Below are 22,786 nucleotides of genomic sequence, written 5' to 3' on the forward strand. Positions count from 1 at the left end.
ATCCAGTATACAGTTAGTGGATTAGATCTTCTTTTAACGTTAATAGTCTTTCACCTGAATAGAAATGTTGAACCATTAATGGTCCGAGATATTAAACCGTATCATGTATGAAGCTCAAAATAAGTTAGGCGTAAATGCTACCGCAGAACTCTGCTTACATTTTGTACCAGCATAATCGTAAAGGTGTTTCATTCTCTCCCATAGTCAGGTTTAGTGTATACAGAAGAAGAATGGGAACGGGAGTGGAATGAACTGCTCAAACTGGCATCAAGTGAGCCTCGTACACATTTCAGCAAAAATGGAGGCACTGGTGGTGGGTAAGTTGAGAGTATGACAAAATCTTTTAGCTTTTGTTCTCAATAGGAAATCAATACAGTACAAACGAATGAAGATGTTTACAGGACCATCAAACTGTCTTTTCAACTGGTTGCAAATTTTTTGCGTGGTAGAATATAATTATCTAAACATCCCATTATAATATTTAGCGTTTTGATTTAAGTTTCCTTGTACAGTTACCACGCTATCTTGAGGTTACTTTGCATCCAAAAGAGTCTGGATTTCATAAATCCTAATTTCTTGGTTTCTGGAACAAGCATGTTGGCAGTAACATTTAGCTTCAAGGAGATGAAGTGCCTCGTCTCACTGAAGATATGTGGCTTTTCGTTGGAGGAAGACTTACCAGAAAGGTAGCCACTGCTCAGATATTTTCACTAAAACATAGAATGACAGAATAACATCACATCTTCTAATAGCAGTCTAGAAGAAAGTAGTTTGTGCCCGGATATCACCTTTTCTGTGCTTTAGCACAGCTTTAATGCCATCTTCTCATATTCATACATTTATTTCAGTCCTTTTTTGCTTTGTAGTTCAAACAGAAAATCTTCAGAGAGATCTTTTTTGAGGGCAAGTCACCAAGTAACTCTTCACATTTTCTACTTTTAAAATGCTGTTAACCCTAAACATACAGGGGAAAAAAAGTAATATTTTTGGTACTAAAGCTAAAGATTAAATATTTGGATGCAATGTCTTTTTAAACAACAATTAGCTTATTATAAACAGTAACAGAAAATTTGATGGTCACAGGGAAAAACCCAGTACTGTCTACTTTACTGCCAGCATGCATTTAGTTTAGATGCTTAGAAGCTATTGGAAAAAAGGGATAGAAACATAGTTGTGAAAAAGTTTGGGATGAAATAGTATCTACAACATTTACATACCCCTGATCCACATGCAGAATCTGCTTTCAATAGCCGGTACGGTAAAGCATCCCTCACTTTCAGTGCAGTTGTTCCCAAAGTATAGGATTATTGACCAGCCTTAAGAATGCAGAAGCTTTAGTTTTTGTGTCTAGTGTTCATCACTAAAAATATTTCCTGTTTGTTTACTCAGTGCCTGTTTTTCTCTAGCTACTGTTTCCCCTGGAGAAAATTGCACGTGGTGACAAGTAAATTGACAAAATAGGGCATACAACACAATGAGAGTAATAAAATCTTTAGAAAATATTCTCTGGACTTTGAAAGAATATTGTATTTTCTTTTTAACCCTGTGATGTCAAGGATAGGTAATTCTACTAATGCAGGAGGACATTGTTTAGAAAATTGTCAGCCATAATGTGTCTCATTTTCTTCTATTTTGAGGCTAAAAAAAAATAGATTGGTTTTCATTTTACTCTCTAGTTTGTTTCCTATGTTTGTAGATATTTTCCTGTTGATACTCTTTAGTCTTCTAATGCAGTTCAATTCACATTTCTATTAAATTTGGCCATTCACCACCAATTTTCTCTGGCCTTATTCTGCCTGTTTCGTTCTGTACGTTTCAGGTACTATGTAGGTTCAGTATCTACCAGTCAGAGAAGTCCTTCAAATGTTGCATTTGCCAGTCAATCAACCATCTTTACCTTTAGTTCCCAGCTACTTAAACAGGGAGTATCACTATCACGTAAAGAATTAATTTAAAGTGTTTTTAATGTTCTCTTCATGGTTTGCATTTATCTTTTTGCAAATCAAAATAAAGTAAGGATAAATAGACAACAGTTAATTTTTCCTTTAAAATAGTGAAAGAGGAATCAGGCAAGAAACTTAGCCTATGAAACGTGTGAATATGTATTTCTCTTTACAATAATTCCAAAGACAGAATGAATGTGACAGAATGAATTCTTTTCTCAGTTTAATGTACCCATGTTCAAAATAGAGCCCGTGAGAAGGAAAAGGAATATCAAAATAGTATTTTTGAGATGGGGTGTATTACATTCTCTAGTTAGGTACTGTATTAAGAAAGCTTGCAAATTAGTCTTTGAATTGTAGATGAGACATTCTCCTTTGGTGTCAGAATTAGCTAAAGCTTCAGAAGTTGTATCTGCTTCAAAAGAATTCAGTGACAAGCCTAAGTCTGGAGTTATGCTGCCTCATTCACCTGCAAGTTCCTTTTAGTTATTTTTCAGAGTGAACTACATGCAAAGGAGATCAGCAATTGTTGATAAACCTCCAGATTTCTTCTTTGAGAGCGCTCTTGTTCTGAGGCTTGGAAGTTGGAAAAAAAGATGATGATAAAGGGAACACAGAAAAACCTGGTTCTTAAGTTCTTGTTTCCAACATGTAAAATCCTTCAAGCACTAAAGCACAGCAAACTAATTAACTATGAAGCAGATTCTTGTTTTGAAACAGATTTGCACATCTTTCTGTAAATGTAAAAAATAAATTTCAGATTAAGATAGTTTCATTTATCTCCATTTACAAGCAAAACCAGGGGTACTGAATTGAAGCAACTGCTTTGAAAAAAGGAAAATGTCTTGTACCCTCTGTTTTTGTTTAGAACCTAACTATTGCAATTCTGCTAAAGAGAAAATTCCAACCCATTCCTTCATTTTGCAGACTGTTGTCAGTCAAAGATTTCAAAGCCTGTTCTAGTGCTAGATTGAATATGACTGTTGTTATTCACTTCTTGAAAACCTAGTAGAGCTGAAAGCTAGATGTCGTCTTGTGTCACGATGCGAGCTAATACAGATTTTGAAAGCGGATGGTATTCTTATTTAGTATTAACTGTCACCTTCTAGTTAGCTGTCTCATATGCTGTTGGCACTATCTGATTAATAAAGTGTTTTTAATGGGGAAGGGGAAGAAGGGAGGGAATAACGCTGTAATCTTCCTGTGTGTCATTAGAGTTTTATTTAAGGCAGAAACCCAGAACATTTAAACAGGAAGTACCTCTCAAATGCATGTGATCTCTGAGGTTTCGGATTTGGTTAGGTATTCAGAGTATTTCAACATACAATTCTTCATACAAAACTACTGCATCCATCCAAGAAAGACCCTCATCTTGTAGAGAATTTAGTTTAGATCATTTAACAAAGACATTGCTTTAAAACTATTTTTATTTGATCTGGTTGTCTATTATAGGAGTGCTATTCCTTTTTAACTGTTCAGTATATGCAGCAATTACAGAGTGCAGATAGAAAAAGGTTCATTATAACAGTATATGTTTTCCTTATCAGCTGAAGTTTCTGATGGCTAATAAATCTTTTCATCTGGCCTATTTTCAGGTGATGTAAATTGTACTTAAGCCAAACACAGCTTGGAAATAATCGAATTGCCGTGGTGATTCAAATATGCTAGTTTGGACAGCCCTTCAGATCTGAAAACAGTGGATATCCCACAGGCTCTAGAAAAGAGATAAAATTCAAGGCAAAGGAGGGATCAGAATTATGTCATGTTAAAATTAAGTACTAGTACCTACATAGCGATGGGGTTTTTCCTTATTTAACAAGTTGTTGTTGAATTCAAGATATTTCCTATTTGACAGATGGTTGCATCTCACATGCCACAGATGTTTTACACAAAAGCATGCATTCCCACACAATTAAATACAAAATAACATTCAAACCAAAATAATCTAGGGAAAGTTGATTTAGGTTTTCTCTTTTATTATATGCCTTCAAAACTGCTTCCTATATATTGTTTTTGCCTGAGAAAAAAGTATTGCTATTTTTAAAGACTAAGAAATAAAAATTGGAACTCAAAACGTTCACATTCTGTATCTCCTTTAGTCAATGCAGTATACCATTTATTTTCTTTTCCCTGAAGAAAAGCAGGGAAATGTCCCACTACTGTGCACTTTTTTGTGTTTGAGTTGAAGCTCATTGCTGAAATACTGTGTAAGGAAATCAATGGAGAGATTCCTACACCTACCTGCAGCAGAAATTTGTACTTGCTAGTAAGCTGTGGCTGTGGTGTATGTTGGTTTTAATTTGGGGATTCTTAAGCAGGGAAAAAAAGAGGGTTTGGAAATGGAATTGTGGCAGATCGAGAGATGAACTCAGATTTCATTCTGGTCTCATGCTTGTACCTAATCACCAGGTTGAAGAACTTGATAGTTGTCATGTTGTTTCAGTACATCTCGACTGTCTGCAGGCATTGGTCTCTTGCTCTGCGTGAATCCTGAAACTTAATCTAAACTTGGCATAGCTGTTACGAGTCTGTTGGACAAACTAAGAATCTGGAATGTAAGTACGGGAAAGAAAAGCAAGGTTACCATAGGGAGCTGTTTAGAAGGAAATCCAAGGACATGAAAACAGATCTCGCTCAGAGTTTACAGGCAAAAGAGAGGAACAGACAGCAGATAGCCAGATGGAACAGCAGGGTAGGTGACTTTCCTGTTTCAGCTTTTTGAGGTTTTTTTCATTTACTGGCTGCAGTACAAATTGGATTTTCCATAAGAGAGCGAATCTCTTTGGAGTGCTGAGTAGGTGTCCACTCTGTTTGGATTCAAGGTATCAGGGGTCCTGTAGGATAGACTGAGAGGTTTTTTTTTTTTTCTTTTTTTTGTTAATTTGTTCTTACAATCAAGATAAATTATTGAGTCAGAGTGCCCTGGTTGAGCAGGCTTCTGCAATGCAGATTTAGATGCTCTTATATACGTGGATTTCATTATTTAAAAATTAACTTTACATGAACAGAGGAATTAATTTCAGTTTCTTACATTTCCTTTGCTTCCATGTTATATTGACAGAATTATTTTGTCCACAATTTTCATGGCCATGTAGTTAGCATAAATAAAGGTCCATGAAAAAAAGTGGAATGGTAAGTGGATCAGAGGATGTGGCAGGTTGCTATGGATACTTGTTAATGATGATTTTTCATTCTCATTAATCTTTAGGAAAAGTTGTACTGAATCCTCAGCAGTGGCATTGCATAATATAAGATGGCCCACATGAATTACTGGCAATGATGCAATAAAATTGAACATTGAAAAGGTTTCCCAGAGAGGCTTTCCTCCTTGGAGATATTCAAAAGCTGTCTGGACATGGTCCTGGGCAACCGGCTCTAGGTGGCCCTACTTGAACAGGGGTGTTGGACAAGGTGACCTCCAGAGGTCCCTTCCAACCTCAACCACTCTGTGATTCTGTGAAAATGAGCAATGGAAAACAGATGTGTAACAGAAGAGAAGGATTTGAAATGTATGAATATGATCAGAAATAGTGAATCAAGCAACTTGGTGATGTGATATTGAAGAGTAAAAAAGCCCAGTGGAATTTTGGACTTCATGTGCAGTCAGGCTTGACATCAGCTGACCGAAGGGATAAAGGCCCTTCTGATACAGCTGCATCTGGAATATGCCTTTCACTTCTAGAAACCTCATTAACTAGGAAATGAGGAATAATTAGAGGATTTGAAGAAAAACTTTAGGACTGATAGTCCAGGACTGGTAGACTGGAAATGCTAATGTGAGAAAATAGCTGGAAATCTTTGTAGCACATTGTCTTGCCAATAACATGATTCTTCTAACTTCCTTTTGGCTAACAAATTACTCTGAGGGTGACATAATTGACTGCAAATGCTGAAAAGCTGTCGCAGCCAACAATGGAGAAGAATTCAGTATGGAATAGGAGAGGAAACTACAAAATGGGGAATTTAGTTTGAACATCACAAAAAATTTCCTGACGAGTTTGGGGAATGGCAAGAGGGATACAGGGAAGGAGAGCTGCCTCACTGCTTGAGCAGAGAATTTGTGTCCTGCATCAGCCTACTGTTAATAATTTCCATCCTGCTGTGCTCCTAGGTTGGGATGAAAGATTTTAATGTAAAGTTCCAGGGATGGGCTGGATGCCATCAGACCTGTGAGAAGGTGTTGTGGTTTAACCTCAGCCGGCAACTAAGCACCATGCAGCCACTCGCTCACTCCCCCCACCCAGTGGGATGGGGGAGAGAATCGGAAAAAAAAACCTCGTGGGTTGAGATAAAGACAGTTTAATAGGACAGAAAAGAAGGAAAAATAATGATAATAATAATAATGTGACAGTAATAATAGTAAAAGAATTAGACTATAGAAAACAAGTGATGCACAATGCAATTGCTCACCACTCGCTGACCGATGCCCAGTTAGTTCCCAAGCAGCGATCCGCCCCTCCTGGCCAACTCCCCCCAGTTTATATACTGGGCATGACATCATATGGTATAGAATATCCCTTTGGCCCGTTCAGGTCAGCTGTCCTGGCTGTGTGCCCTCCCAGCTTCTTGTGCCCCTCCAGCCTTCTTGCTGGCTGGGCATGAGAAGCTGCAAAATCCCTGACTTAGTATAAACACTACTTAGCAACAACTAAAAACATCAGGGTGTTATCAACATTATTTTCCTACTAAATCCAAAACACAGCACTGTACCAGCTACTAGGAAGAAAATTAACTCTGTCCTAGCCGAAACCAGGACAGAAGATTACTGTATTTGTCCCACATATTCTAGAGCAGTGCCCATACAGTTATGTTCAGTTACTATTTTTCACATATAATGAAAATTAATGACAGTTAATTATGGAAGTTTTCTGCACACCTAACAATAAGAGGACAATCGTTGCCTTCATTTAAGAGTGTGCCTAGGTTATGTTGCCCGCCTTTATTTGTCATGTGTCACAGAAGCTGTGCTCTGTGTGTGTTATATTTTTAAGTGGCACTCAACTGTGAATTATCATCTTTACTTTTGTCTGCTTCCCACAACCGTACCATTTTTCAGACTTCTTCCATCTGTGTGTTTATTTCTGTCTTCTAGGCAAAGGCAAAGCTTTAAAATGCGATAGCGACATTAATGACATTAAACTAGAAAAATAGGAAAGGAGATAACTGAAACCAAAAATTCTATAAAATGCTTAGGAAGTCATAGAATGGCTTGGAAATGTTCAGCTAGAAAAGTGGGGAATTTAACAGAATAATTATTCTTGCAGTCCAGATAAAAGAATGGTCTGTTTCAGAAATGATTGACTTTATAGGTTAGCTTTGCAAAGGTGCTGGGCATTTCCGTTTCCTGGAAGATTGTGGGGCTGATCCAAAGCATACTGATGCTAGTTGGAAAAACTTTCTTTTTTTTTTAATTTTGTCATTCAATTTTAAGTCAGGTTTTTAGTCTTACCTTTTTTTTGCAGGAGAAGTACCCCGTTGCATTTAATGATGAGCAGCATATCCCTAGAAGTTAGTAGCACATGTTCTTTAACATAAAGTTTCTCTTCTTGCTGTCAAAAGTTTTGAGCCATGAAACATGTAACTGCATTTTATAAGCTTTTCAGTAAAAGAGAACATTTAAAACAAACTTAGCAATTGTCTTTGTCCATTCATACATGAAGAAAAAGGTTTTTCTGAAGTTTGTGTAGGTTGGGAAAATAAGGCTAATGGATTCAATTACTAGGATAGCACAGGTATATTTTAAGGAATTTAAGGATTTTAGTCTATCAATTATATTCTAAGGATTTGCCTCTCTATGTGTACCTGGTGGTTTAACGCTATTGATTTGTGTTGTTAAATTTGAATTTCTGACACTTGATGCTATTGGGAATAGATGTATAGGCTGTAGATGAATCTGACAGGGACTGGTTCCCTGGATGCTTTATAACTTTTTAGTACTGACATGAAAAAATTACAAATCTTGCTCTATGTGCTGTACACATTTTTGGCTTTCCTAAATGTCTCCTTTCTATATTCTTCTAGGTAGTAGTAATTATGTAATCTAACATGAGTTTTCTCTGATATTCCTGTCACAACCAGATATGTTTTCTAATAGACATCCTGTTATTCAGTTTTTCTTTGTCTTCTGTCATTGCTTAGGCCTTTCAGACATCAGATTATGAATAGAAAAGAAACTGCCCAAACCATCCCAGATAGGACTGGGATAGCTCAGGCTCTTTTTTTTTTTTTTTTTAAAACATATTGTGTGTACTTGTCTTCGTCAAATTCTTTCAGTAGGTAATTTATTCATTTGGCCATGTTTGAAATTTAGGACTAATTATCGTTGTTTTGACACAACACACCATACTGTCAGCATATAACCACTTAATACCCATGTTTTGGAGAACTAGATGTTGAAAGGCATTTTCACAGAGTAAGGATAATGAATTTAATAAATTTTTTTCCCAAGATGTATATTCTATAACGGTATCAACAATTCGAAAGGAAGAAACAACTCTTCAGCATGCAGAAGACTCTTCAAGTGCTCAAATTGTTTTCCAATTATATTTTACATTGATTTTTTTTTTTTTAATTCCTTCCAAGAACAGCACTGTTTTGTCTTTGTCTTAAATTACTTGCTCATTGTGAAGCTGGTTGAGGATTAACTCTGTTTAGACCTATGGAATACTCCTCAATAAAACATTTATTTTAATCTAAAAATGAAATATTATCTCTCCACTTTTTGAAATGCTCTGTATCTGCTCCAGGTAGATGAAGAGAATGGAAAGACTTTCATTAATTCCTGTGGCATTTGGATCAGACCTGTAGAAGGCCAATGTAAAGAACAGACTTGGCTTTCTCTGTAGTGCTGTCTTACTGTTTGAATTTTATGTTCTGCACTCCTACCATGTAAGATACTTGTATTGATTCTTCCTATGTGTTTTCTGAAACACAAAACTCCACTGGCAAAAATGCTTGGCCTTGTCTCACCTAACTACATCTTGATCTAGATTCCTTCTGTATTCTGTAAAGAGAAATGAGAATTTTCATCTCATCTCTGGGCAAAGGCTTAAGAGGAGAGGGATGATCCTACTTCCAGATGTGCCTATCTTTTTTTGTTATCTGTTGAGGCAGTCAAGGTGAAATGCTTAGACTTCTGATTTTAGGTGTCAAAAAGTAGGTGAAATTCATCTCACTGGAAAACCTAACAGGAAAATGAATCTCCAGTTCCTTACACAGGTACCCCTCCCCATCTTAAAAAAATAAATTTCGGTAATAATCAAAGAAAAAAAGCTGACAACTTTATAAGTTAAATTCCTCCTACTCAAGCTGACATCAATGTTTCTTACATTGCCAAGGTAAACTCACCTGTATTTTGTTTAGAGGAACTAGAAAAACACTTACCTTTCATTGTAGAGTCTATGTGCCAAGGGTGTCACATGAAATTACGCTTTTTGTGACAAAAGCAGATTCACACCAGAAGTTTGGCTAAGAATTACCTTTTTTAGTCCCATTAGGCTACCAAGCAATATCAGAAGGTAATGCATTTTGCTGACTACTAAACTAGTGTGGAGTCTGCAAGTGAAAACATTTTCTCTGTTGCCATTATTTTATTTCCAAAAATATATTTTCCTTTCCAATTTCTTATGTTACCTCTTTCCATAATTGGAATATGTGTTTCAGAAAAGTGGGGATATGAGTGACAAGGAAGAAGAAATAGCTGCTGCTATGCGTTGATTCACTGAAGTTTCAACGGTTGGTTCAAGTCAATTCAAAAAGTTTCAATTCTGTGTCTTCCAGAGTCGATAATTCAGAAGATCCAGTGTATGAGAGCTTGGAAGAGTTCCATGTTTTTGTCTTAGCCCATATTTTGAGAAGACCTATTGTTGTAGTAGCAGACACAATGTTACGAGACTCAGGGGGAGAAGGTAAGAGTTTTTCATTAGAAATTTGTGCACCTATGTAAATTGAATCGATCGTAAACTATCACAAACAAAAGACCCAGCTGTAACATATCTGAGTGTTTATGGGATAGCTGCTGCCTTTTTCTGGAAAAAAAAAAAGAAGAAAAAAAAAGGAGCAGAATGATACTCAATCCGTTTCTATTAGATAAAACGAAAAAATAGAGGATAATTATGTAAGTCTCGCTGAGAATCTGTCTATCCTAGATATTTACTATTAACTTAATAACCACCACATTACAGAACACAATACATTTCTTACTGTTAACAAGGTTCTAATTTTGCTGTGTTATTTTGGTGCCCCTTAGAACTCTGCATAAATCAATCTAATCTGATTTTGAAAAATTGAATTTTGAACGTGTATATCTTGGCTTTTTGTTTTTACTAACTCGTTTGCAGCCTCTCATTCAAAAGTTTCCAGAATGTTTTATTCAGTTTGCACATGCGAGCACACAAATGTTAGATCCATATGTGGAGCCAGCTGGACAGCTGTCTGAGCAGGATTTGAATGATTAAATTAATCTCTCTCACTTTTTACCATGAACTAGTAGAATACTAATTAATGATATTATGTTGCTTAACTAAAGGGGAATGTTTGGTTGATTAACGGAGGATGTTAAACACATGATGGAGTTTACAGAAATTTACTTCCACAGGAAAATGCTGGGTAATTTCAGTTTCCATTCAAATTGTGAACTACAAGTCATGGTTGTATGACTGCTGTCTGCTCTGACAGACTCGATCACTATTGCTTCATTTCCTCATAACTTTTCCTATCCCAAATTGCCCTCCCCCCACATTTTCTTTTCCTTGACCCAGTCTGATTCTGTCACAATAATCCCAGTGTTTTTCTCACTGCTGGCCTCGTGGACCAGCATGATCAAGTTACCTCAGTTTTAACTGTAGCATGTACAAAGTACAGGTTTTCAAAAAGACTAACAACTTGGTGAAATTTGGATAGACTCACCAAAATTGTAGATTTATGCCTCAAAAACAATACTGTTCTCCTTCCCAAAGTCTGGACACAGCTGACCTCTTCAAAGAAAGTCTCTATAGTAAAAACAGTGCGTTGTTTGGGTTTACTTTTTCCTTATGCTCATTTTGGAAATACTTCAGCAATAAGGATTCATATTTTCATAGCAAAAGGAATAATAATTGGTCAGAAGCAAACATGTTGAGAGAATTTTGAGCCACCTGATCTAGTGGAAGGTGTCCCTGCCCATGGCAGGGGGGTTGGAACTAGATGATCTTTAAGGTCCCTTCCAACCCAAACCATTCTATGATTCTATTTTCCTGCCCAAACTTGCTGTTCCCCATAATTATATAAAAACAAGTGTAGAATCTTCCAAAGGAAAGAGCTTTGCCCTTACAGATGCAGCATCCCATTCAAATTCTACTTGTAGAATTTTTTTAATCTTTCCTTATCATTATTATATATACACACATTTACACATTCATACATATGTGATGTGTGTGTGGACTATAAACATGTTTGTAATGTTTCTTACAGAAATCTGTTAATGCAAGGCATGAGCAGAGTATGTTACCAAAAGAACTGATGGTGTATTTACTGCTGATGATTAGAAAATATCCTTCTACCTAGAAGTATTACAGGAAGGTACAAATCTGCATACATGTGTGAGAGTCATCAAGATTTTGTTATAAGACTTTAATATCTTTACTAGTAAACAATTAGAGCAAGGAAAATATATGTAAGAGCAGAATGCTTTCATTATTATTCTTAGTATATTTCCTGACGTTTTTATAATGAAATTTTACCTGTTGTTATGACTGTTTTCTGCATTGATTATTCCATCTTAGGCTGCTCTCCTGGAGCTCTGAAAATGTTGTAGCACAATTGTTACATACAATAGAACCAACATTATTGTCTCTTCTTTGACATAATTTAAAAAAAAAAAATCTCATTTTTCTTTGCAGCATTTGCACCTATACCATTTGGAGGAATTTATTTGCCACTTGAAGTTCTACCTAACCGATGCCATTGCTCACCTCTTGTGCTAGCCTATGATCAGGCCCATTTCTCTGCTCTTGTTTCCATGGAACAAAAAGATCAACAGAGAGAACAAGGTATGCTATAAACACAGCAACCCAAGGGTATATATTGAATACAATGCACAAAGTACTTTCTTCTACCTGTAGGTGTATTTATCCATCAGAAAGGACACAATATCCGCTAAATTTTATTGCTTCATTCTTAGGAGTCTAAGTGGTCTAATCACAAGACTGGGAGACAAGAACTCTTCAGTCCCAATCCTTGTGCTATCACTGTCTGTCTTTGGCACTTAAACCTTTTCTGTCAGTTCCATATATGTAAATAGGTATAATCATAGTTACCTACTGTGCTTCTGGGTTCTTGAAGGCCTTTGTTAATTTGGGTTAATAAAGTGTTTAGAAGATTAAGTGTGAGTCAGATTACTATGGGAAACTCATGTAATGGAAAAATGTCTCTTCTAGTGTGCTAAATGCACTTTTCTCATTTAAAAACATTTAGCTGAAATGTGTTTTATCTTATCATCTTGCTGTCTTCTGTTTTACTTCGGAACAGTGGCAACAAAGTCTGATCAGGTATTTCTGTGTCAAGTTTGAGCTTCCTGGATATTGGATTGGGAGTGACAAGAGCTTCAGGACTGGATTTGTTCCTGCATCAGTCAGTAGCCTAGGAGTTAGCTATAACTGCCCTTATTTGGAAGACCTGTTTGCTTAATAATAGAAAGCTGTGAGATGAACTCCTATCTGTCTTTGCTCCTTTTGTGGGGAAGGGAGAAGCATTTTGCCAAAAACATGGTGAGGCTTTAGAAAAATTCAGTGGAGTTTTGCTGTTAAGGTATGAGTCCTCCTTTTTTTTGTCTGATGACACTGCAGAGGTGTTCTAAATCCCTTGTGAATGTGTATACCTGTAAAGTAAACATGGAATGTATGCTGGTTGTTGAGATCTCCTGAGTGAATTTCATTTAGTCCTCCTTCCTAGAGAGAAGTTTAGAGGCAACTAAACGTCCTTCATTTAATTCCCTAACTCTAGGTGCATTACATCTGATTTTGGCTGTATTAGGCATTTTCCATGCTTATGAGACAGTGAGCATGCTGCAGCTGTGCAAAGTAGAGAGAAAGATGTTCATTAAAATGATGCAAAAGAGGAAAGAAACTCTTGAACAACAGATTTTGTTGTCGACATCTTCATGCAAGAATTTGACGTGTAGTTAAGTCATCCTTCTTGGAAGGAGCGGAGAGTTTTTTGTATGAGGTTGTGTGAGATGGGAAACACTCTACAAAGGGTTGCGTGTGGTATTGGCAAACTTTGTGTTGGTGAAGAGGACACTGAATGATAACACAGAAAGGGGGAAAAAGGTTGATCTAGATGTCAGATATTCAATGGGAAAATCAATCCAGTCGAACTATTCAGCCTTCAGTGGCACATAGCTATTTCAGGGCTTTGTAGGTAGGTGCTTGGCAATAGGTCTGGCCTTTGCATTATACACTGGGACATTGCGGCTGCCTTCCAGCCCTCAATCTGTAGAAGAGTGACCCTTAGGAAAATGCTTTTCACATAGGAACCATTTCCAAAGCAGTACACTGAGGAATGATGTGAAACACCTTCTGAGAAATGAAAGTCTGCAAAGCAAATTCATACCATTTTAATGCAATAATGTGATATGAATGAAGATATAGTTTTGGAGAGCCTTTTTAAGGATACTGTTTCACTGTTGACGGTTGCTGATGATACGCTGCTGCCAGGACTGTAATGTCAGTGTGCTATTAAGTTAGCAGCTCCTGCATATATGTCTATGTTACCAATTGTAGAGTTGTCTTGTTGTAGAACATGCCTTCATGTCTTTGGTCTTGATCCTTTTTAGGTCTGAGTTCTGTTGGTGGTGAAACAAGACAATTTCTAGAGTAGGCAGAGTCCATTTCTTCATTTCTAACAATTGGGATCGGAATAATACCAGTAGACTGACAGTAACCTCATTTATTTCAGGCACATCTATCTGCCTTCATACAATACTTCATTATCACAGGTCTTATAAGAGCCTATGTGCATAAATAATTAGATTGAATACACAGAACTTAACTATCTCTGCAATAACTTTGCAGATAGGGTAACCGCCACCCACCAAACCTTTCGCTATTGTGGCATCCTCTAAGTGACAGGATGGACAAAAGGTAGTAAGGGAAACTACTGTTCAGCTGCTCTGACCCTACCTCTCAGCATGTGTTGAAGTATTCAGTGATACACCTTGGTGCCACCTACTGAAATATTCCTAACATTACAAGCCATATATACCTGTTAATTACACACGGCAAGATCTTGGGTTTATAACAAAGTCATATATTTGATTTCTCCCACAAATGCTAGCAATAATGTTAAATATACTTCTTGTGATCAGAAACTGTCTTTCTGTAGGATGTTCCTACACCTGTAGTCGCACAGGAAAGGCGCTGGAAGAGAAAAAGCTACCAAATATTCAGCACAGCATCAGTAAGCTTAAATATTGGCTTTGTTCATGTTTAAATTCATCCAGGTTAATTACAAGGGTTGTTGAATCAAAATAATATTTGTTTTGTATGATTCAATTTTACGTGTTTTACTGCAGGGCCTTGAATACACAGGCTTCGATTCTGTGGAGCAGCAGAGAGCACTTGGTATTAAGTCCGGGATGAAGGGAATGCTTTAGCTTTCAGCTGCCAAGCTGGTTGCTGTTAGAGACTGCAGCAGTCTGACAGCAACCACAGCATTGCTATTGTTCTTCAAATGCTGTGACAGGAAATAGATTGGCACAAGGATGCTCTAATAATGCCTATTTTTTGTACCTTGTCTGCATAGAGATGTTGGCAGCTTTGGCACAGAGGAAGGGAGAGCCACAATTGTCAAGAGTCAGAAAACAATGGCACAGATGCCACAGTACATGGCCAGATTTTGATCTATCAGAATGCAGCTGAGAGCTTAGAGCTACAACTTCTTAAAAGGAGCATCTCTGATAGCCAGGCTGTTCATAACATACAGTCATAGTATTTATACTCTACCATGTAACCGGCTGTCAGGAGCAGCATCTGAAGCTGTCTGAACTACTGCATGTACATACGTACATGTTTAAGCTGCTGAGAAGCTCTCTTGTGGAGGAGCCAGTATGTCCTATATTTGTGAAATATGTGTGGTCAAATAAATGCTGATGTGAACGCCTTAAGTTCAGCTTTGGCGTATAGTTGTTTATCAGATCATTTTGAGCACTACTATAAATGTATATAAAGAGAGAAAACGGAGTAACATCCTCTTCTCTGGAGAGGACTTAAAACACATTTTGACATGTATTCTTTTTACCAGCACATAGCTGGCATTCTGATGGTCACTGAAGGCCCTCTTGTTTTGAAATCCGCAATGTCTGATCAAAAACCTAGAAATACTTTTGTATTCATGTAGGCTGTATTTATGCAGGTGTTTTATATCTTTGTTTATGGAAAATAAAGACCAGCCCTCAACTGCCCCTAAGACTGCTTCATTGAACTTAGAGCTTCCCACACTCCCATGCTTTGTCAGCCAGTCAGCAGTGAAATGGCTGCTGCCCACAATCAGTTTGCAATAACGAGTGAGAGAGGTGTGACAGTGGTTTTTAACAGCACTATGCCAGTATTTTATTTTACTAGTACTTTCAGAAATAGTTAAAGTGTTCTTCTTTATAGAAAATTAATAATGACACTTGAGGCATGAAGATGAGTGCTGGGAAACACTGTGACTTCACAGCACAGAAGGCAATACACCCAACTGAGGAACGGCATGGAAGTCCTCACTATGTGTCTTAAAACTGCTATGGATGAAATAGCTGCTGTTATTTTTGATGTATCCCATCTGTTGGCATTAGGACTTGTAGCCTGTGTTTCAAATAGCGTGGTTTCAGCTGGAGAGCATCCAAACCCAAGTGTAACCAAACTACCGCACCGAAGTTGCAAATTCTCTGACGTGGTTGGGCATCAGGAAGATGCTACAATCTGTTGGGTTTGCTTTAGAAATGAATGGGATGGATCCTGCTTGCAGTCCTAACGTTAAAATACTTTTCTGTCAGGAACGTGGGGAAATCCTACAAGAAACCCCGGCTATCAAACAGAATTCCCTGAGAGAGAGAATTTAAAAACGCCATTACTTTAGTAGATACTTTTTGCATGAAGATGGTAGTGCTTCATACCAACCTCAGACTATCCCTTAGAATGAGTATACAGTTTCCATTCAACTCAGAGTATGAAAAATAATAGTTAACAAATTTCTGTGTGAAGATGGAGACAGTACATGTCATAATGTGTACATTAGTTAAGACAACAGTGACGTGCTATAGACAATCAGCTCTAAGCTTTGTTTTGTACTTGGATATTAAGATTTTAATAAAATTGAGTATCACTAAACATTTTCCATAGGTGTATTTTCAGCATCAGTAGAAACAGCCAGCTTTAAAAAGGATTCCTTTAAAATTTGTTTATAAAAACGATTATTTATTGAACTATGTAAAAACTAGTTAGTTTCAAGCTGTCCCTAGAAAAGAAACTCAAATTTACTTTTTGAGGTTTATATCCCAAAGAGACCGATTCAACTCTCTGATAGTTCTTTGGTCCAGGCTTCCCAACATCACCTGCCTCAGGATCACATTCCCAGTTCCCTACTAGGCTGTAAGGTCAGGTGCTACCAGAAGTGGACGTGTTGTGTTGTAAACTTATGCTGCTCTTTTCTAAGTTGCCTTCTTTCTTTAAACGGCTGATATATTGCATTGTAAGGTCAGTTGTAAATCCAGTCAGTACCTGCTAGTAATTCAGTCAATTGGCAGAATATGTGTTTTCCTTGGGAAACATGATCAGTTAATTGTGTTCTCAGTTATTGCAGCCTCTTTGTTGCAATAATTTCATTGAATGCAGCAGCGTAAGCCCTCATATTACACCAAGGAGTGTTAAAAAGTGTATTCAGTTGTCTCCTCTGCTGTACGTTTCCTATGTTCTTGTGCTTCAGGAGCTCACTTTACAGTGTATTTTGAATGGTAGAGTTAGACTCTCTGCTACTTATTCACATTGAGTTTCTTTACGGAGCTAAATTCTCATACAATATTAATTTCTGTGCTTGCATCTTACAGCGGTATCTGCAACTAAAGTTGATTAATCTCCAGCTGTTCTATACTATATTTGCAGTTAATATGGAGAAAATATTTCAAGAATTACCTACTATAAGCAGTAGGGGGCAACGTTTCCATGAAATTTGTAGACGTTTGACCTTTTTATTTCCAGTCTGCAAAGATGAAAATATGTATATACTTTCTGCAGTTGTTGTCAAACTGTCTGAACCAAATACTGACTTCACCATGTTAATCTAAAATGCAGATTAAACTTCCTGCATTCTGCTAGGTGAGGAAGAATATTGTAATACAAAAATGCTGTACCTTTGTTTTGACAACATATGTTTTCTGAACTGCAGAAAAGATTATAAGCAGCATATAACCAATAAGTGCAATCAATTTTCAATAATTCAGTGCCATGATGTTTGAGCGATTTCCCCAGGTTTCTTTGCCTCTTGGCTTTGCTGGAATGAATACCTAGGCAAAGTCCTTAAGGGTTCTAATAGAGAAAATTAAATTCCTTGATTGGTTGTCAGAGGAGCAGCAGTGACCTGCACCATGCTGAGGATCTCACCCAGTCCCTCAATAGCTTTTACCTGTTTTTCTGATGAAATGGAAGCAAATTGCTGGCTTTAATTAAAGCTGACAGTGTTTTTCTCTCAGTTTCTTGCTGGTGATGAATGACAGACACTGGAAAATCAGAGTGCAGTCCCTGCATGCTGAGTATAAAGCAGACTCATTAAGATATGTGTCAGAAGGCAGAGCCCTAGCAGAGAGGGGAAAGGACAGAACAGCCAAAACAGCTAGACGGTAATGCTGGGACGTAACAGCAGTAATGGTCTCTTCACTACACTCAAGACAGGCCTCAAACTGACCTCTTAACCCATATATATGTTGATCTATGCTCCTCAATTACATTAATTCACAGTTTGAGTCCCAAATTGCTGTAACTGCGTTTTGCTTTGTTTCTTAATGCTGTTATCAATATATTTTTGTTTCTTTGACAGTGGAAAACAAAAAGGTACTAAACGGAAAAGACAAAATAATTAACAAGTATGTGCATCCGTGTGAGACAGAGGCAGGAATATTCCAACTTTTTATTGCTTTCTGCTATTCTAATGGCTCTGTCTCCAGGAAATGTTTATTGTGCGTTACAAAATGGCAGTGTTGTTCTCCCAGAGGTCTCCCCTCCTCCACAGGTGACTATCTTTCCAGGAGCAATCAGTGTATTAACCTCTCCCTCTCCTCTTCTATTGCACAAACATCAAAATAGGGAAATGGAGCCCAGTATAAATCATTTGTGGTGCTCTGGATGAGACAATTCTGCAGCACACTCAAATTCTGCCTTTCTTCAACCAGTTATGCTACTTTTCAAAGCTGAATCTTTTTTTCTGTCGTTTTTGTTCCCCCCACCCCAATCCTTGTTTCTTTTCTACTTCAGCGGTGATCCCCCTAACTGACTCTGAACACAAGTTACTGCCTTTGCACTTTGCGGTCGATCCTGGGAAAGACTGGGAGTGGGGAAAAGATGACAATGATAACACCAGACTGGCCAAGTAAGACCTTTCTGTAACTTTAGTGTTAAGCAGTAAAATGTCTTGAGCCATACCTGATTGAAGTATTGGGAGAACTGCTAACAGAGAGGGCTTTGTTCATGTTCTCTGGTTACATGGGAGAAGACACGGGTGGGTCTCCAGCTGACGGTCACAATTCAGGCTGCGGTTACATCTCTCCCTGTTAAGAAGTATTGCTTTTTCTTTCAGGCTTTTTGACTGTTTGTTCCTTTCTTTTTTCATCCTTAGTTTGATTCTGTCTCTTGAGGCAAAGCTTAATCTTCTACACAGCTATATGAATGTAACATGGATACGCATACCATCTGAGACACGGGTAAGGTAAACTTCCCCCTCGGTCTAAACAAGATGAGAGATAGAAGGCATGACAGGGTGGTGTGTAGGGTAGGCTGCCTGGACTGGCCAGCTGCCTGGGACACCTCAGTGTCCTAGCAGCAGGGACAAGTCACCCATGCCTCACTGTCATTGCAATCAGGCTTATAGATTTTTCTACTTACTTGTTTTAATAACACAACTGCCTTTTTTGCAACTCGTACTCTGTTCTGAAATGCGTTTTTTACCTTAATCTTTCTGTTACTTATTTCAGTAGTCCATGTAGTTCAGAAAAACCTTAAAATAGACCTTTTCTCACCATTGTTTTCTCAGAACTTTGGCTTGCTCTCCTAATGCCACTGTTAGGTCACCAATCCCAAGTCCTTTCTCTTTCTGAGAATACATTTGCACCCCTGGACAGCTCCCAGTTTAGAGTGGCTGACAAAAGGCCGCAGACTGGCACTGAACTGGAGCCTGGTTCTTTCAGAAAGCTATTTTAGAACCATGCCCAGCTGGCACCTAGTCAGCTGCAAATTTCTCTGCAAATTACATTGAATAGGTTGAGGGGTTAGTCTGGAGGCAAAAGGTTGCTAGGAGAGGATGGAGGTGATTTAGACAGCCTACACAGATGGGATTTGAAAGGAGGAACAGAACACAAAAGGAGAAAGCATTTAACAAGCTGCACGAGGGGAAAAATCCATTTTTGTACAATTTCTACAGTGGTAGCTACCACATCAGAAAAAGAAGAGGCAAAATGGTCCTGTAGTTGTAAGCTGTGAGCCTCAAACTTGTGGGACCTGGGTTACCTCTCCCTGCTTCACACTTGCCACACGAGCATGGTTAGGTCACTTTAGCACTCATCTTCTCCTTTGCCAAGTGGGGACAACAGCTCTGCTCCCGACTCGGTGGCGGGGTGCTCAGGGATTCCAGAGAGAGAGAGGACATTTAAGTACCCAGGGACAAGAAGCAGGCGGGCATTTCTATACTGGAAGTATATACATCTCCAGAGCTTTTTTTTTTTTTTTTTTTTCTCTGAATCATTATGGTTAGTTAAATGTTTCATATTTATCTCTAGCAGATTGTAGCTTCATGGTGCCTGAAAGCAAGACTAAGTTTTGCAGGAGTAAATGAACAGAGCCACATTTTAAAGTATCCTAGGATCCTCATTATTGCATTTTCAAGAAAGATGTTTTATCACCTTACCGAAAATATAAATTGGAACTCAGACTTCTGACACCTGTTTTATCTGCATTGTATTTCCAATAAGCATGAATACACCTCATTGTATTCCTCAGTCTACTTGCTGAAGTTTAATGTTTCATATTTCAGGCAAGATGTTTAGCTCTGGTGCATCATATCTTTGATTTTCATGCACCAGAGACCTGAACAATGAAGAAATCAATTTAAGTAAGTTGGGTTTTGAACATAGTGAATTTTGAAATATTGCTACATACAGGTTTGTGTGCTGCATCCCCCTCACAGCTTTCAGCAGAACCTCATTTCCCTTCCATCACAGTATTATCGGTTTCTTTCCGTGCTCTCTGTCTCCCCCCCGGCTGAGAGGCAGCCTATACTGTAGATGCTTCCTACTGAATGGCCGATCTCTGTATGCTGGCCAGCCACTCAGCTGGTCAACACAAGCAGGGAGGGTTGTGCTGCAGCCTTCCCCTCGACAGGAGCACTGACTCGCATCTCTCCGTTATTCAGACACTGATTTTCACAGAACCGCTGAATGACTGACCTCTATTCTACAAAAGTGCTTGAAATGAGCCAAAAGCTACTGTAGGAACAAGCAAGATACATAGTCAGCACAGCCAAATAAGCTTTATTTGGTGAAGAAACCAGTCTAAAATGTCAGTACATAAATTAAAAAGTACATTTAAAATCAATGTCAAAATCTATATTGGATTTGGGGTTTTTTTGCACCAAGTCCCTGTATGAAACTGATTTTGCTGTATCTAATTATAATTACTTTTCCATAGCAGGCCCCTTTGGCTCAACCAGAATCCCCTACAGCTTCAGCCGGGGAAGACGTTCAGTCTCTGGCTGACTCAATGGACTCGGACCGAGATTCCGTCTGTAGTAATTCCAACGGCAATAATGGCAAAAACAGTAAAGAAAAAGAAAAGGACAAACAGAGGAAAGATAAAGACAAAACCAGGACGGATTCAGTTGCCAATAAAATAGGAAGCCTTAGTAAAACCCTGGGAATTAAACTGAAAAAGAATATGGGTGGTCTTGGAGGCCTGGTGCATGGCAAAATGAGCAGAGCCAATTCAGGGAATGGAAAAAATGGTGACACAGTAGAGAAAGTCAAAGAGAAGAAGTCTAAGTCTCGAAAAGGGAGCAAAGAGGAATCTGGGCAGTCTGCGAGCACTTCTCCATCTGAAAAGACCACTCCATCTCCGACTGACAGAGCTAGCAACTCACCCATTGAAAAGATGAACACTAAATCCTTCTCTGACAAGCAGTCTGACCCATGGAAGTACAGCACTGACGTGAAACTCAGCCTAAATATTTTGAGAGCTGCCATGCAGGGTGAACGAAAGTTTATTTTTGCTGGCCTTCTTTTGACCAGTCATAGGCATCAGTTCCACGAGGAGATGATAGGCTATTACCTGACCAGTGCACAGGAGCGTTTCAATGCAGAACAGGAACAGAAAAGAAAGGATGCTGAGAAAAAGGCTACACTGAATGGGTCATCTAATAGTAGGAAACTGGAGCCAGAAGCATATTCAAAAGAAAAATTAGAAACATCTCCTCAGGATAGGGCATCACCCGTCTTGCCTCAAAGCCATACAACTCAACTGGTTTTAAAATTTAAAGATCGCACTAGTCCCACTCCTGGGTCATTTTCTTCACCTAGTAATGGTGCTAAGAAAAGTGGACCCATTCCGGTATCTGCCCACTATAGCCATACGCCACCTGTTCAAAGGCAAAGTGTCATCCATTTGCATGATGTCAACTCCAAGCCATCGAGCTTCCAAGATGATACCTACAAGCCAGTGGTTGGCACCTTAAAAACCTGTGCCACCTATCCCCAACAAAACAGATCGCTGTCTTCTCAAAGCTATAGCCCAGCCCGGATATCCGGTATCCGTACAGTGAACACAGTGGAATCGCTGAGCTACGCCATGCCTACTGAACACAAGTCTCAGACATACACAAATGGATTCAATACTGGCGATATCAGAGACTGCTTAGAATATGCTGATGAGGATGCTCCTCAGACCTGGTTGAACAATGATAAAAATCAAGGCAGAAGCACAGTTTGCCCCATATATTCCATCCAGCAGAACCGCTGTAAGAAGGAGAACTGTTCCTTTTATGGTCGTCCTGAGACTGAAAATTACTGTTCATACTGCTACAAAGAAGAGTTAAAGCGCAGGGAGAGAGAAAGCAAGGGACACAGGCATTGAGGATTCTTCCGTGACTACTTAGTTTTACCATTTTCTTACTTACAAAGTAAACAGTGTTGAATTGCAGTAAAAGGAATCCTTAAAAAAAGAATAAAGGATTGATGAGTAAATAGTGTCTAGCTTTTCGCTTTTCTGGGGCAATGAGGAAATAGTAGGATTAATTTGTCATAAAAAAAATATTATTTTCCATTTTGTCAGTGTCTTTTTTACATATACTGGTAAGCTGAAGGGTTGTTTACTCCTTTGTCAGTGCTGTGTATATGTTTGGTCAAAAATTTACTAATGGTGCCTGAATTTACACTGACATCACTCAGGTAGTAGAATGATAGGGGAAAGTCATAATACCGGAGATGTGGTGTTGTAGTAGGGTAGTATCTGCCTTGCAGACATTTGAAATTCTATAGCTATTTTGAGAGTATTTTTTCCTCAGTAAAACCTAGATTTTTCATAGCCTTTTTTTTCAGGAGGGTAGTGATTTTGCATACTGCACGTTTTTAA

The 22,786-nt window shown here is 38.3% G+C and overlaps 1 protein-coding gene across 2 annotated transcripts in view; it reads left to right on the top strand.

Annotated features, from left to right (window-relative positions):
• Positions 1-22,398, top strand: part of OTUD7A (OTU deubiquitinase 7A) — a 98,684-nt gene extending 76,286 nt beyond the window's left edge. Inside the window, exons 10-15 of one of the 2 annotated variants that reach the window (XM_050903229.1) lie at positions 205-317; positions 9,723-9,850; positions 11,822-11,971; positions 18,428-18,542; positions 18,789-18,873; positions 20,852-22,398. In XM_050903229.1, coding sequence (XP_050759186.1) covers positions 205-317; positions 9,723-9,850; positions 11,822-11,971; positions 18,428-18,542; positions 18,789-18,873; positions 20,852-22,288 — 2,028 coding nt within the window. In that variant the 3' untranslated portion in view covers positions 22,289-22,398. The remainder of the gene's footprint in view (positions 1-204; positions 318-9,722; positions 9,851-11,821; positions 11,972-18,427; positions 18,543-18,788; positions 18,874-20,851) is intronic. The other variant, XM_050903230.1, reaches the window with a different exon arrangement.
• Positions 22,399-22,786: the final 388 nt, after the last annotated feature.

The sequence above is a fragment of the Gymnogyps californianus genome, chromosome 11 (assembly GCF_018139145.2).
Source record: "Gymnogyps californianus isolate 813 chromosome 11, ASM1813914v2, whole genome shotgun sequence".
In the NCBI taxonomy this organism is placed as follows: domain Eukaryota; kingdom Metazoa; phylum Chordata; class Aves; order Accipitriformes; family Cathartidae; genus Gymnogyps; species Gymnogyps californianus.